The sequence below is a fragment of the Bidens hawaiensis genome, unplaced genomic scaffold (assembly GCF_021521415.1).
Source record: "Bidens hawaiensis isolate Kalapana, Puna unplaced genomic scaffold, B.hawaiensis_p1.1 tig00031688_1, whole genome shotgun sequence".
Taxonomy (NCBI): Eukaryota; Viridiplantae; Streptophyta; class Magnoliopsida; order Asterales; family Asteraceae; genus Bidens; species Bidens hawaiensis.
In genome coordinates, this window is record NW_027505217.1 from 107226 (window position 1) to 124008 (window position 16783).

At 35.4% G+C, this 16783-nt stretch overlaps 2 protein-coding genes and 1 pseudogene across 2 annotated transcripts; 2 read left to right on the forward strand and 1 right to left on the reverse strand.

The window, feature by feature from the left end:
- Positions 1–4680: 4680 nt before the first annotated feature.
- Positions 4681–5568, forward strand: LOC143611579 (phosphatidylinositol N-acetylglucosaminyltransferase subunit C pseudogene; annotated as a pseudogene).
- A 5905-nt stretch (positions 5569–11473) lies between these two features.
- LOC143611568 (autophagy-related protein 13a-like) lies at positions 11474–13708 on the forward strand. Its single transcript, XM_077085763.1, has 3 exons — positions 11474–12638; positions 12712–12884; positions 13333–13708. Exons 1-3 carry the CDS (start codon positions 11493–11495, stop codon positions 13565–13567), a joined length of 1554 nt encoding a protein of 517 aa, XP_076941878.1. The 5' UTR covers positions 11474–11492; the 3' UTR covers positions 13568–13708.
- Positions 13709–14722: 1014 nt separating this feature from the next.
- Positions 14723–16260, reverse strand: LOC143611574 (protein MODIFYING WALL LIGNIN-1-like). Its single transcript, XM_077085768.1, has 3 exons — positions 16160–16260; positions 15891–16090; positions 14723–15063 (listed from the first exon to the last, which is right to left on the reverse strand). Exons 1-3 carry the CDS (start codon positions 16253–16255, stop codon positions 14763–14765), a joined length of 597 nt encoding a protein of 198 aa, XP_076941883.1. The 5' UTR covers positions 16256–16260; the 3' UTR covers positions 14723–14762.
- Between the last annotated feature and the right edge of the window lie 523 nt (positions 16261–16783).

Consider the following 16783-nt stretch of genomic DNA (forward strand, 5'->3'; position numbering starts at 1 on the left):
AAATTAATTTCAAAAACTCACTTATATAAACCCACTTACATCTTCATTCATCTTCTACAACCACCACCACTCCACCGCCCACCGCCACCACAACCGTCACCCACCGCCACCACCTCGCCGGAAAAGTCTATGAAAAATTCACCGGGAAATTTCACCGGAAAATTCATCGGAAAGTCACCGGAAAACAATCCCCGAGAAATTTCGCCGGAAAAATCTCCGAAAAATTCACCGAAAAGTCACCGGAAAACGGCCGCAAAAAAAACACAATGGAGTAGCGGTCCTTATATATCGTATTAACAATCGAAATATGGTCGAAAGAAAAAATCTCTATTTGATAGGGCTTCTTCCTATACCTATGAATTCCATTGGACCCAGAAATGATACATTGGAAGAATCCGTTGGGTCTTCCAATATCAATAGGTTGATTGTTTCGCTCCTGTATCTTCCAAAAGGAAAAAAGATCTATGAGAGTTCTTTCCTGAATCCGAAAGAAAGTACTTGGGTTCTCCCAATAACTAAAAAGTGTAGCATGCCTGAATCTAACTGGGGTTCGCGGTGGTGGAGGGACTGGATCGGAAAAAAGAGCGATTCTAGTTGTAAGATATCTAATGAAACCGTCGCTGGAATTGAGATATTATTCAAAGAGAAAGATCTCAAATATCTGGAGTTTGTCTTTGTATATTATAGGGATGATCCGAAGGTACGGAATGTATCGTCAAATATTCAATACGATTCCACAAGATCTAGTACACTATGAAAAACACAATGGAAAAAACACTATGAAAAAAAACACAATAAAAAACATAATTGTATGGCACAATGTAAAAAACATAATGGAAAAAAACACTACGAGAAAAAAAAACACAATGATAAATACAATTGTATAACACAATTTTGTAAAACACAATTTTGGTGAAACACAATACGTAAAAAATCCACTAATTTTTTTAAATTTTTATAAAACAATATGATACTCATATAAAAGATAAAAAAACACTCGTTATTATTGTGAATTTGTTTTTCAATAAAAACGTCGTAAAAAAAGTTAAGGACGTTTTAAAATAATGGAGGAATTTGACATATGTCTTGCATGTGAAGAGAGAAAGTCAACAAATATACATTTTTTTTTTTTATTTTCATGATTTCCACATATACTTCGTGTTTAAAACGTGAACCATTATAAATAAATGAAGTGATTGGCCAAAAACACACAACAAAGAAGACAATCAAGTGGGGGGCTGGCTGCTGTTTTTATTATTTTAGGTTTGAGTTTGCCAAGGCTAAAGAAGCAGCAGACAATCATATCATATGCCTCCCCTCTGGTGGGGAGATTTCCAAATCAACCTCTCTCTATCCCCAGGTTTAAACCCTTCTCTCTCTCTCCTCAAAATCAAACTTTTTTTCTTGAATTGATATGGGTTTCTAGATATGGGTTATTGTTGGAGTTGAAATCTTGATTGATCTGTCTGGATTTTTGATCTCCTTAGTGTTTTTAGGCTGTTCTGTTCATGGGTTTGTTAGGGTTTTTGAAGTGATTTAAGTGTTAGGTTTTATTTTTGATTTGATCAACTCAGTTGAAGTTACCAAGTGGGAACAAAGTATGAGATGTGTCAGAAACTTATGGGTTTTGTTTATTTTATGTTTTTGGATGATAAAGTTTGCATCTTGCTGTGTTTCCTGCTTTCTTTATGAGCTTTTGATTCCTAAAATTCGAAATTTGGACATAAAAATTGAATCTTGTTATGATTTTATTTTCAGATCCTAGTTCCAAGTGGGGTTTGGATTTATGTTACATTGTAAGTTAATTAGGAATCATGTGCTTCTGAAATCAAGTTCAGTAAGTTTGACCTAAATTATACTTTTAAAAGGTCAAACATTCAAATTCAACAACTTGGGGCTGCCAAATAGTCTGAATCTTGAAAGTCACAATTAGGGTTTTCCAATATTTCTATGGCTCTTGCCAATAATGACTCTGGATCGTCTTTCAAACTATGCAATTGCTATAAAGTTGAGAACTTGACCGAAACCATATTGGAAACCGATCAAATATCGAATCTAAAAGATCGGTATGTTCTTGGAGCTCAATTGGGATGGGGGCAATTTGGGGTTATCAGAGAATGTTCAGATAAGTTGACCGATGAGGTACTCGCGTGTAAGTCAATTTCAAAAAACCGACTTGTGACGGACGAAGATATGAGAAGTATTAAGCTGGAGATTGAGATAATGACTCGGTTATCGGGGCACCCAAAAATATTTAATTAACAAAATCAGTATAAATACCCAACCAATTCAATCATTTTCACCCCGTTATTTTATACCAACTCAACCTCCAAAACCCATTATTTTCACCAAATATGGATTCAACAAATACTACCGACATTGTCGAACAATTTATTGAGAAAAACAAGGCGCCAGATAAGCTCATAGAAGAGGCGGAGGAGCAGGAGGAAGGACGACGCAGTTACAAGTGCATTTAGGATCGTAGTAAATAAGATAACTTCTAGTTCTCTCCCGCATATGAGGCGAACATGTATCGTTCAAGATCGTGAGGCCGTGAACCATCATTTGATGGAAGACTACTTCAACGATCCGCCTAGATACGACGACGCTAAGTTTAGATGTCGCTTTCAGATGTCTAGACGTTTATTTTTGCGCATTGCGAGAGATTTTGAGCTCGAGTATTCGTATTTTCAACAAAAATTTGACGCAAGAGGAATGTTAGGATTGACCGTCATCCAAAAGTGTACTTCGGCGCTACGCGTACTTGCATACGGAAACACAACCGACATCAACGACTACTTAAAGATAGCGGAGAAAACGACCCGAGACGCGCTAGAGAATTTTTACATAGGTATAATTTAAATTGTTTTATATAACTTATTTTTAATTTAAATTGTTTTAATTATTTATTTATTTAGGAATAATACAATTATACGGTGCTCGTAATATGAGGATTCCAACTTCAAACGACCTAAGTCGCATATACGATGTACATGAAAGTAAATATTCTTTCCCCGGCATGATAAGGAGTATAGATTGCATGCATTGGGAGTGGTCTAATTGTCCAACCGCATGGCGAGGTCAATACATCCGTGCTGACCATGGAATACAAACGGTTAGTTTTCAGGTCGTTTGTTCACATGACCTTTGGGTTTGGTCGGCTTTCTTTGGCTCTGTCGGGTCCAACAACGAAATAAACGTTCTCAATGCGTCGCCCGTGTTAGAGTATTACATCAGCCATAGCATACCGAGCTTATCGTTTTACGCCAATGGTACCTACTACCAACACGGATACTATCTGGGAGATGGGATATATTCGGAGTACTTGATCATTGTGAAAACGTTTAAAGACCCGCTCGAACAAAGAAGAGAATATTTTAAGAAGAAGCGAGAGTCTGAAAGGATATCGAGGGGTATTTTGGGGTTCTTAAAAAACGTTGGCGTTATATGAAAAACCCCTGCTGTATATGGTCGCTGGCAAAAGTGAGTGATGCCATATATACGTGTATCATATTGCATACTATGATTTTAGAAGACGATGGCAGAGCAATATGGTAACACTATATACCAGGGAACGCTACATAACAATTTCGCAACCGAATAACAGCGAACACAAAACCATCACGGGCTCACATCAAGTGTGATACCTAATCAACTTAAAGCTGATTTGGTTCAATAAGTTTGTGCGAATCAACCCTTTGAAGACGAAGACGAAGACGAAGGCGGCGAACAACACGAAGAAAGCAAAGACAAGGCATAAATTAAAATCACCACAATACATGTCCTACTTTGTACATTGTATTCTAACTATTCTTTTCTCCATTCCCTTGATCTAAAGCATCCAACGGAAACCAAAAGGGTTTCAAATCCTTCAATCAGCTGACGTATAAAGGAGACTGATTTTGCTTAGCTGCTGTTCGATACAACCGGTAAAACAATTGCTTCTTACAGTTACTCTTCAATTCATCACGTTAAACACGCATTCTGGTTATTTCATTCACTGTATTTGCCATGATTATTTTGTGCAATCTATGTTAATTTATTAGGGTTTTGATCATTTGTATATTTTATGTTCATTTGGTCTGTTCTAACATTAGAGTTTAGATTTGGCCTGAAAACGAACCCAACGTTCAGTGAACTGTTCGTGAACCGTTCGTTCGTTTATTTAATGAACGAACGGACATGAACAGAATTTTGTGTTAATTTAATTACACAAATGAACATGAACACACGTTTCGTTTGTTCATTTATGTCCTTCGTTTATTTATGTTCGTTTACATATTAATAAAAAGTAATTAAATATTATCCGGATGAATCATCTACTTAATGGTTTTGTATTTGTTTGTCTGTGTTCATTTAACTGTGTCCATTTATGTTTGTTTATTTTTGTTTGTGTTCATTTACATTAGTTCATATATGTTCATTTATCGTTGTTCATTTATGTTTGTGAACTATTCGTTTAGATTTTAAACAAACAAACACGCATTAATGAACAACATGCTCATTTTTTAAATAAACGAACATGAACACAAATATTTGTTTGATTAACTGCCCGTGTTTGTGTTCGTTTAAAGTTAAATGAACAAGCACGAGCATCCCCTTGTTCGTATTCATTCGGTTAACTTCCAGGCCTAGTTTAGATCATTTGGGGGTACCCAAATAACCCAATGAATATCATCAATGGAAACAACCCAAAGAAGATGGAGAAAAGTTGCATATGGAGGTATGCAACCTGGGTTCAACGATAATCACACCGACGACACATTCCTCCAAGAAATGGTCATGAATGCAAACGTTGTTAAACGTGACATGTTAAAAGTAATGCTCGATTCGGTTTCCATTTCTCAGTACCTTTGCATTGTGTCATTAGTCGTTTTAGTGTGGGCTCACACGCTTAACTCCACAATAACCGAAAAGTTTCTGATTGTTCTCGATATCACCCTTGTCAGGTCAGGCTTCTTTATTCTTGTTTTAACCGCCAAAATGCTTTCGTTAAGCCTTTTACTCAGTTACGCGATCAAAATCATGTTTTTCACGACTGGTTTGTATGTATTGTCGCCGATATACCACACGCTGACTCGGTCAATCAGCTCGGATTCTATATGGGCGTTGACCACGTCACTCGTTGTTCTCTATTTATTTTCGCATAATTACACTTGGTCCACGATAAAAGCGCCCGGTGCGTTGGAGAATCCGACTTTGACGAGTAATATATCATTAAACGCGTGGATTGTGGCTTCACTTTTGATTGCTTCGCGGCTCCCTTTGAGGGTTCTTGTTTTTGCAATAATATTATTTTCGTTGCAAGTTTTTCTTTTTGCGCCGTTGGTTACTTATTGTCTTAAAAAGTACTCGTTTCGGTTGCATCTGTTGGTGTCATTTGTGTTGATGGTAATGACATTGGGGTGTGTTTATAGGTTGCATAAAGTGGTGTTTGTGGTGTTGTTGGGGGTGTTGGTGTTTGTTAACTTGGTGTGTCCTTATTGGTTGATTAGGATTCAAGAATATAAGTTTGAGATTAATGGTCCATGGGATGAAGCAAAGTTGTGCTTCAACATTACAGACTGAAGACCCTTTTGTATTTTTTTTCCTTTCTTTTTTGTTGACTTTTTAGTTAGAATACTGATTTTGGTTTAATGTTCATCTACCTTTACTATTAAAGCAACACAATGTTCCACATGTCATTCAATTAGACCTTTCACATAGGTTGTCAAGTGTATAAGTTTTCATTTTTATAATTTTCCCTTCATGAAACATAAAATCAAAAATATGTTGGTGGGAATCGAACTCACTACCTTACTTTTAAAATGTCTGTGACTTACCAACTCAACTAGAATGAATTGATGTTAGCTTTCTCTTTTTCTTAATTGCTATAGATTCACAACCTTTTATTTTATTTTTTTAATCACTCGTGTATCACACGGGCTATATCCTAGTGTATATAATATATCATTATCATTATTTGTTCATTAAGCAGTGCGTGTGTGTACTGTTTAGTTCCTAGGTCTCAGTATCTTTTATAAAAACAATTATTAATTTTGTTGAGAATAAAGTACTAGCAAACTTTAACTTTGTTCTGTTTCAGAAGTTAATGCATGTTCAAGTTTGGTAAAAAAAAATTTACAAACGTGACTGTTTTGGATGAACCATGTTACCAGGTAATCAAATCAAAATGAATCTTGTGATTCCACTTCCACCGCAGAACCACACTCACACCCGCAGGCCGCAACTAGAGGTGCACAACTGAAGTGTTTTTCTAAACCGGGCTGGTTTAAAACTAATTTATTTGGATTTGGTCAACAAAGTTAGCGTTTGATTAAACCAAATTGGTTCAGACCCAATCTGATTTTGAATGGAAATAATCTAAACCGGTAAGGGACGGCTGGTATCAGAACCGGATCATACAAACCTGGTTTATAAAAAAAATTACAATATGTTCTTAAAAACTTACTTTTTTACTTTTAAATAGGCATCAGCTTCGTTGTTTTGGTAGCACTTTTGGCCTTTATCAATCATGGTCTTCGTCTAGAGTTTAGTCTTTGTCGAAGTTATTGTGTACTTTGTAAATGAGTTGTGTTAAATGGGATTAAAAATCACAGTGCTGTATTTTTCTTCGCATAAGTTCACCTTCGAATGGGTGACAAATGATCCAACACCACAGAATTTTGTGATTGGCTATACTCGGATAGTCGGATGTAGTTACTAAAAGGAGAATTTACGAGCCTTTAAAGATTAGAGTGTTCTGGTATGATGATTAAACTAATGTACATAATACCTATATTGTACCAACACCTGCATTATACTAACAAGTTAGGGGCAAAAAGGTAATTCGGGTAAAAAATAAGGCAAAATGGCACTGCCCATTTTATAAAACGGCTAGTTTTTAAACCGGCTCTACACTGCTCTCTTAACTATTACAAAATACCGGCTTATGCCAAAGCGGTTTTAAGGGCTAGGATTCCAAACTGGTCAAAACCGATAGTTCAGGTTTGAGATCAAACCCGTAACCGGATCAGTTCAGATTGGTTTCTAATCGATTTCAAATCATGAATCGGTTTTGTTGCCTACCTTTTCTCGCACCATCGACATAAACACGATAAACATGAAAGACAAGACAAGTTATTCAAATGCAAAAACAGGATAAAAAAGAAGCAAGTACAAATAGAAACACAAATAACATTGTTAATGAGGGGAAATCAGATAAGACATGTCTCAACATATAGAATATCATCAAAAGAAACATCAATCAGGTATAGCATAGCATTAGCACGATAGCAACCGCAACCAGATGAGGCGGTTGCGGTGAAGCTGCATCCTTTTTTTTAATAAAAAAAATCAACATCCACCTCTTAATGCAAGAACAAGATGAAGTACAGTCCCCCTTCAATGTTGTAGTCCTTTGCTGTTTTGTCATCTGCAAGTTGCTTTCCAGCATAAATCAACCTATCATCAAACACAAGCACAACTTTAACTATCAATATAATTAAAAAAAAAAAAAGAATTAAAGAAGAAAAACCGAGTGATAAACTTTCATAGTGGATGCAAATTTAAACATTGAGATGGTGCCCGTATATCACAGCATAAACTACGATAGTCCTTTATCAGTTTCATATGTACCATTAGTAATAATAATACAGTGGCACTAGCTTTTAGCCCGTGTGTTACGCTGGTGTTTTCATGCTTTTGTTTTTGATCAGTTTGCAATTATATTTTTCAACCAACTTTTTTTATTAATACGCATATATTTGTTAGTTAGGTTAATTATAAATATTTTTCAACTCTAACGGGTCAAAAGCACAATATCGCACCTTTCATTAAAGAATTAATCAAGTGGTAACGTCAATGATTGCAAACAATACAACAATTATATTGTTAATCAACTCACTTTTTACACTATGCGATCCTGTTTGAAATGAAAAATTAGTCACTTTCACGCATCACGTAAGAATTGCATATCTTGACCATCTAAATTTCTCTTCTATCAACATCTCCATCCCTCCATTTTTCTTTCGATATCTCAGCTTAATATGTGAGGATTTGACTTTTGCATCCATGATCCATTCCACCTCTTACCAACCTACAATATGCAGGAATTCATATGTGACCTTAAAAACATGTGGCTAGCTGTCATTCTAATTAAATATGTTTTGAATTTACACGTGGACTTACCTTAAACACAGCCTATTTAGTTTTGAGGTGGTCTCCCGATAATCACCAACAAAGTCCTAAGTTCGAACTTAGTCTATACATAATTTCAAATAAACTTGCTTTATTTAGTTACTTCAGTTTAGGCTTTTGTTTCTTTTTAAACTTAATAATTTAAACCTAAACTTTTAAAATTAATACTTAAATTGGTATTATTCAGACAAAAATTCATGACCATATTATAAGAGTAGGTACACACAAACCTCATGGGCCATATTATGTGGTGTTGGTAGTTTAGATTATAGCCTTGTACTTTTTTAAATGACCCGAATCCAGTTTGCTTTTATCCATTTCTAAACCGAACACAATTTGACCAATTAAAGTCCTCAATATTTGATGCAAACCACAACTGATACTTTTTTAAATAACCAATACTCACTTTGCTTACAACCCATTTTGATACAAACCAAAACTGATACTTCATAGGTCATATGGCTTAAAGATCTTATTAACATCCAAATACAATCCAAAGTGAAATCAGTTTTTTAAACCAGTCATTTAAAGTCATGGTATAATGCATTGTTTCGTTTTAAGTGGATCTACCAACAAAAGAATTTGGGTAATTCCCATGTTCCAAAGATGAAAAACCTACTACTGCTTTTTGGTGGTCTTTAATAACAGCTATAAGATTTGATGTTTGCCCTTTGATGCCCGAAACTCAAACTCGAACCTTAAATTTTTAATATTGTGTCAAACTATAATTCACTTTTAGTTGTATTAATTTCCACCTACAAATTCATTTACTCAAGTATCTCAATAGAAAATTACTAACTATAAACACATTGGTGACAATATATTATGCATTTTTAAAAGGTACCCAACAAAGCCCAAACTATGCAACCAAACCCGAACCGAATTGTTACTAACGGCCGATTATACATAACACATGCACCATAGTGATATAATTCATTTTGGTACAAATGGGTTTGAATCGAACCTGCCGTAACCAGATAATATCCAAAAATAACACACAATGCACCAAGTAAACTATTTGATAACCCAAAAACTATACTTTATGCCTATGATTTTTGTTTTTCTGTTAATTTAGAAGCTAATGTGTATATATAATTTTATATACAAGAGGCATACCAGGGAACGCACCAGCAAATCCATATGCTTTTTTAATCAACTCGTCAACATGTAATGTGGCAACCAATTCTTAACGCGAATGAAGGCACATGTTGCTCCCCATTCCTACTGTCCTGTTCTTTTCCTATTGCTAGCTGATCACCTATCCAAGATCAATAAGGTCATGCAATGAAGATAGGCTTGGAAACTGACACAGAAAATAAAATTAAAAATATAAAGAACAATTGAGATATTAAACGAATGTATTCGCCAATAAAATTAAATGAAGTAAAGATAGTGATTTAATGAGCAAAAATGTGTCCATTCTTAACCTTAAGATTGTAATATATTTCTCCTATATGTCTTTGTTTAGCTTGAATTAATGAAATACAAACTACAAGATCATAAATAAAAAAAAATAATAGACTAACCTATTGGGTGTAAATTTCATGGCAGGTTCAGAAAAACAAACAGATCGCATAGACCTGCACTATGTATTTTCTTCAACAAATGCACCCTAATTTTAGGTTCAGGAGTCGTCACTTCACCACCATCCTCCAGCTTTGCCGCTCCAATATCAACATGTTCACAAATTTGTAGCTTTGACTTCCACTGTGCTACAATCCAACGATTTACACAGTCCAAAATCTGATAATCTCAAATGCCCGTATCTATCAAATAGTAAGTTATCACGCTTGATACCTCTGTTACAATCCATTATACCTAAATAATCAATATATTATTGCATGATTAAACTTTAATAAATTACACTAACTTTAGCATGCGTATATACAAAATTTTGCAATAATCTATTCTGCTTAGGCCTTTTGAACATTAAAAATCCATTTAGCAAAATGGACGAAACACTTCAAATGTGAACCCGTTTAATCATTTAAATGTTTCAATACATTATAATAATTTAAGAATTTAAAAGTAAAGAAAAAGTGGATGATGATGTGAAAAATGTAAGGATATTTAATTATAGTTGGTGATGAAATTGAAGTTTTTTAAGATTTTTGAAGACGTGGTGTAACTGCACTTGAGGGCCTCTAAGAAGCCTCTTAGTATTGAAGAAAATCTTATAGCCCTTGATCAACGGGTTCATACTCTTGATTCTATCCTTTCAAAGTGATTGGTGGGGGTGAACAGAAAACAGAATTAACCGAAAAAACTGAAACGTCGACGGTTAATTTTTTGTTTTTTTTGAAAAACCGAATTTTTGGTTTCTGTTCGGTTATCCATTTATAAAAAACCGAACCGATTGATGAGAATATGAAGATGATGAAGTCTGAGACTAAATTTTGAAAATGAATAAGATGATGGATGAAGATTGAGACTAAACTTTTAGTGTTTTTTATTAAGATTTTTATTGAATTTTAAACTATACTACTCTAGCAACTTTGTATTTATATGGTTCTATGTAATACGCGTCTATTTTTGTTTTTTGAATTCAATATTTATCTGATACTCTAATATGTTGTTACAAGCTTAAAATCGTCATTTTCACTTTTTATTTCTTTCATTTTTTTTTGCAATGTCTACACATAATTGGAAAAAAAACCCCGACTATAACCGAACCGAAAATAACCAATGACAGAAAAACCAAAAACCAATCGGTTTCTATATTCGAAAAACCGATGACTTCGGTTTCGATTTCATCTAATAACCGAATCAAACCGAACCATGCTCAGCCCTAGTAATTGAAATCATGCATTAGCTTATTATGTAGTCTATTCAAGCAAAGTTACAAACCCAACTTGCCTTGATAGAAATAGATTTTGCACCATAAATTGAAATTCAATAATTGTAAGCAACAACTTATATTTGATGTTTCCAAGCAATTAAATACGACAATCACTATCCAAAAAGAAAAAGGAAAAAAATTAAAATTTTAAAGTGTTTATGATATGACGTCATCAGAAGAATCTTTTTCTCTGATTAACCAATCAAGATGAAGATGGATTAATAATAAGATCATATCATATCATCACTTGCTCCGCTCTGCCTTGTACGCAATCTCTCTATCTCGTTGTTAGATCTCACGTCTCTCTGGTACGTTTCGTCAACCTTCCAATTTCTAGGGTTTTACTGTTTCCTTTGGATCAAATTCACCTTCTTTGTAATCCGATCTTAGCTTATGTACACTTAAATTTGTCATCTTGATCCAAAATCTGACATGGGTCTTGATCATAACTGAGGAATGGAATTAGGGTTTTAGTATGGACTTGCAGTCTATTGAACATGGAAGAACTGACCAAATTGTTTCCCAGTTTCTGTTAAAAACTTTGCATATTGTCTTGGAGTCTCGGGTTCCATCCTTTCGACCCGGTCCTCTGGGTAGTCATCAGGTCAAAAAGAGTGACAAATGGTTTAATTTGGCGTTAGGGGAGCGTCCGACCGCCTTTGACGGTTTGAACTTTTGGCACCGGAATTTAATGGAGCCTATGGTAATTGATATTATATTGGTTCAAGGGCAAAATGGATCTGGATACGGGGCGTTGGTTGAGACCGTTATCGAGAGGTGGGTTGTTCAGTATGAGTATTCGAGGGTGTCTCAGTCGAGTGAGTCTTATAAGAAAACGTATAAGAAGTCGATTATTTTGTTGCGATCTTTGTACGCCATGATGAGGCTTCTTCCAGCTTATTGGGCGTACCGTAGTAAGGCTAAGGGTAAGGCTTGCGATTTTGATATAAGTTACAAGGTGTCATCATTTAGTGTCCCCTTTACTCGGTCAGAGGAACAGGTGATGAAACTTTATAGCTTCTTTCCGGTTGAAGCGCAGCATGGGCGTCTTTCTGTATCTGTGAGATATCGTGAGAGTCTGTCGGATTTCAACTTGGAAAGTTCGGCACTGTGTCCACCTGAGATCATTACGGATTATGTTGGCAGCCCTGCTACTGATCCGTTTAGAGCGTTCCCAACGTCTTTTCCTGTTAGACGCCCACATAGCTGGACAAGTGGAGGTCAATTCACTTCACAGAACCCATTTCCGCCTGCATATCACTCCTCCAGTGGGCGTTATGATTTATCTTCTTCACCTGCCGCATCTTCTTATGATGGTTATGGTCAAAGGACCACCCGACCCCCAACTCGCCACAGCTTTGATGATTCACCACCGTTCTCTCCGTCTCCACCAACGTACCTTAACATGCAATCTAGGCCTGTCAGTATTCCTAATCCCCTGATTACCAGAACTCCCAGATATCTTTCTCCTAATTTATCTGATCCTAATCGACATTCTCTTCCACCACTGTCGCCTAGAAGCACACGCTCATCTCATGAATCTTCACCCGCCATTAGGTCCCTTAAAAAGTCTGAGATGTCAAGGGTTGGGGATCTGAGTTCCGGGTCAACCAATCACAAGGTAATCATATCCTATGCCTTCTATAAGAAAGCAACTGCAACTGCAACTGCACTGATTAAGGCTTATTTCACAGGTTTCAAAAGATGATTCAGGGAGGTTTTCTGGCTTGCTTTCATCAAGTGGTTCTCCTCGTATTGGATTCTCCAGAAGCTCCAGTAGATTGTCTCTCCAGGATGAGTTGGATGATATTGACTTCTCGTGTCCATTTATTGTTGATGATGTTGATACTTGTGATTCCCCTGTCAGGTTATTTCTGCCTTAAGCTTGGCTGTTAATGATGACTGACTGATTAAATTCTTGTACGAGGGCCATGGAACTGACAATAGTATACGCAGTGTTTTGTCAATGCTGTATTGTTTTTATACTGTTTCAAGATATCCAGTCTGCAGCAAAGTTCAAAATAATATCTGAACAAATTATTATGGGTTTAAACAGAACTAGTGCTTAAAACTTTAATTACTTGGACAAGAGTAAGCTAATTAACCAGAAAACTTAAGAGTCTAGTTTTCAGCTGCAGTGGCTATCTTATGATATGAATGAGCTGTAAACGTATAAAACTGCGAAACCCCTTTCTAAAACCAGTTTACCCTAAATAATATTAGTTTTAGACAGGCTGTGCAAATAGAAACTATTTATTATCTACGTGTATATGTATTAAGTTACTAAAGTCTTGTGGTAATGTTGCATTTGACAGTCAGAGTGGTAAAAAATCACAAGATGCTGCAGTAGGTGCCCTTGTTCGTATGTTGAGAACTGCACCGCCTCTGCGACAAGATTCTAGTTGCTGCAGTGAGGCTGAGGCCCAATCCAACGGCGGCAACACATCTGGATTGTTTATGTCCCGAAAGACATCTGATGCTTTGGAGGAGCTAAAGTCTTACACTGGCATCAAGCATCTTATTCTCTCCAAAAGTAAACATACCTTGTAAACATTCTAACCTTTATCTGTCTGGCATAGCTTGCTTACTTGCCAAAGTTTGATATGTGGGTGGTGATTGTGATATGTATATTCTTTTAAGTGATCATTGATCATCTTATATATGTATTTAGACATCTTAAAATATGTATACAAATCAACTTCTTTGATCTCTCTCCCTTTATCTTTCCTTTCTAGGGCAATAGAGTGCATTTTGAATTAAGAACATAATGTGGTTATAAAACGGCTTACTACACACGACACACTCTTTCTCCTATTTTTGGCAAGCAGATTATTCTACTTAAAGTTGGTTTTGTATTGATATAGGGGCTTGATCAATTCAGAACATTATGTATTATATGATCATGAAAAAAAAAATAGAAGAAAAATGTATAAATGTAATGATTAGTTTCTCTTTCCATCTCTCATGGGCGATTTGGTGAAACACACTAATAACATAAAAGGATACGAGATTGCAACATGGTTCGGTCTTATCTGACCTACATCCACGAGCAGTGACTGGAGTATTTTATTTGAGGTGATAATCAACTACAAGTATAATGGTCGGTATCTGTAAACCAGCAATTAAGGTTAAATCCCTTTGATTTCTTCCTAATCAAGCTAGAGGTAAATAGACAAGGCGACCCTTGCTAGAAGCGCGGAGTTAGTTGAAACAAAGACTAAATCACATGGACCATAAACCGTGGCGTAGTTTGTTCAAAAATATATATAATGTACCGGAAATTTACACAGTTATTCGGAAACCGTGATGTTGCGTTCCGTCCCATTAAATAATCAATGCTCTTTTGGAGTACCTTGTAATCCTCCTCTAGCCCAACTTAACGTATCATTATTTAACTATTAGACATTCATTAAAATAACATCATTCTAACCCAAATTACCGGTTCATCTTTGATCACTTTCATTTCTACTTTTTACACCCCAAACACAGTTGGTAAAGTACAAGGGACCATTCAAAATCAACATTTAGCCAATACACCATTTTGGCATTATGAATCTATTTAGGCATTAAACACCAAAATCCTGCATTTTCAATAGTTATTACTTTTAGTTCATTCTCATTGATTAAAACATATTATATTCAACATAACCCTCTAGGTCAAAATAGGGTTTTAATTACGCAGTTGGATATATTCTAGCGATTACATCGAAAAGAGAATCAAATTGTAAATGGAAACACAACTGATCTACGAGAGTTGCCGTCTATCATAGGTATCTTGATGCACAAAAACAGGATCTTGGTTGGGGTGAGGCTGGCCCATAGCAATGCCTGTTTGACTAACCACCTTCGTTGAACTCGAATTGAAGGTGAGATAATAGATGATGCCCAGGATGACACTTACCAAGGACAAGCTAGCAGCTCCAGCAAAGACTCCAGGCTTTACCACATAGCAGTAGTAGTTCCCAAAGTATATGTTTTCTTCTCCGTGCTCATCATTCAATGATGCCCCACTCAACAAAAGAAGGAATGCTAAAACGAATGTGAACCTGCATATGCATATACCTTCAAATTCAATCATCATCGATGACAACTTACACAATCAACTGACTTACCTAATCAACTAGGGGTATAAACGAGCTGAGCTGTTCATGAGCTACTCGAGATTGGCTCGTTAAAAATTCGAATCCAGCCGAGCTTGAGCTTTTATTGAGGCTCATTTGTTAAACAAGCTCGGGCCGGCTCGAGGGCCTAAAAATATATTTGCATAAAAACTATTATTATATGCAAAATTATGATAAAAATAACTAAGTAACACATATTATAATATACAAAAAAATATTAACTATAAATATATATGTAAATGATTTAAAAAATATAAAAATAAACAATTAAATAATTAGTAAACAATAACCAAGCTGAGTTGGAGCTCTCTAAGTTAAAAATGAGTCGAGCTCAAGCTTTGACGAGCTAGGGCTCAGCTTGTTTACGCCCCTACAATCAACCACAACTAGGAGTGTAAATGAGCCAAGCCGCTTGTGAGATGCTGGAGATGGTTCATTAAAATTTAAAAACTAGAATCAAGCCAAGCATAAGCGTGCTTGAACTTTTATTGAGGATCGTTTATTGGGCGAGCTCGAGCCTGTGCTTCACATATCGAGCTCGCGAACCTAAAAATATATATATATTTATATAAATATAACAAATACTATTATTTAATATACTTATGATTATATATAAAAAATATTAGAACCATAAACATATATGTAAACGATTATAAAAATATCTAAATAAGCTATTATTAATGAATAATAAACGAGCTGTCTTAAGTTAAAACGAGCATCGCGGGTAATTAATCAAGTAATTAGTTAATTACCAGGAAATAACAAAGCAGAGAAGACCCAGTGTCCAGTTAAGGGTTGATGGATGTTCTCTGATGCAACAGATGCATCCGGTTGCGACATTGATGACGATTTGGGCGATCATGAGAGACACAGCAGCTGTTAATCCAAGGGCCAGAGCTGGACTCTGCGGGTACACGCATTCAGATGGAGATGAAAACTCAACCTGGGAACCCTGCAATAATCAAACAAACCCTAACTTCAATTAAAGAAAAAGAAAATGTAATTAAATTAATTTGATTACCTTTATCCTCTTGGCCTCTGCAATAAACCCCAAAAGAGCAGATACGAGCCCTAGAAACCCGGCTACTGTACATACCACAATGCTTCTTCTATCCATTTCAATTACAAGGCCCTTCTTTTTCTATTCTAGCAAATGAAAGTGGTAATTTGGGTCGTATTCTTTACACACCACTTTTTCACTTAATCTTTAAATTATCTCATTTCTTTACGTATCTTCTCAATGTTAAAATTATAATTATCTACTAGGTTATTGACCCGTGTACGACACGGATGAAAATATAGAAATCATCTAACAAACACATATAATTTCAAATGACAAGATAATTTGTAGTATATATTTTTTGGGATGACAACATAATATTTATCACGTACGTAATTTAAATACACAAATAAATATAATGTAAAGTCATATAAACATGAAAAAAATCTATAAAAACATATATATTTTACAAATAAATGTTGTAATAAATACTACAAACACATAATATAGAACTTAAGAACTTAACATAAGAAATTATATTGTCAAAACGATAACTAAAACTTATCATGTTGGTCGTCCTTACGAAACATCATGCCGAAAAATACGTACACACTATATAAAAATTATAATGTAATTGGATTTAGG

Bases quoted from the DNA above. Each gene is read 5' to 3' on its own strand.
- LOC143611568 (XM_077085763.1), top strand. From the start codon at position 11,493: ATGGACTTGCAGTCTATTGAACATGGAAGAACTGACCAAATTGTTTCC. The intron at 12,639-12,711 runs GTAATCATATCC...CTTATTTCACAG, and splicing joins CCGGGTCAACCAATCACAAG to GTTTCAAAAGATGATTCAGG. The intron at 12,885-13,332 runs GTTATTTCTGCC...TGCATTTGACAG, and splicing joins ACTTGTGATTCCCCTGTCAG to TCAGAGTGGTAAAAAATCAC.
- LOC143611574 (XM_077085768.1), bottom strand. From the start codon at position 16,255: ATGGATAGAAGAAGCATTGTGGTATGTACAGTAGCCGGGTTTCTAGGG. The intron at 16,091-16,159 runs GTAATCAAATTA...TGATTATTGCAG, and splicing joins CAGAGGCCAAGAGGATAAAG to GGTTCCCAGGTTGAGTTTTC. The intron at 15,064-15,890 runs GTAATTAACTAA...ATGCATATGCAG, and splicing joins CTCTGCTTTGTTATTTCCTG to GTTCACATTCGTTTTAGCAT.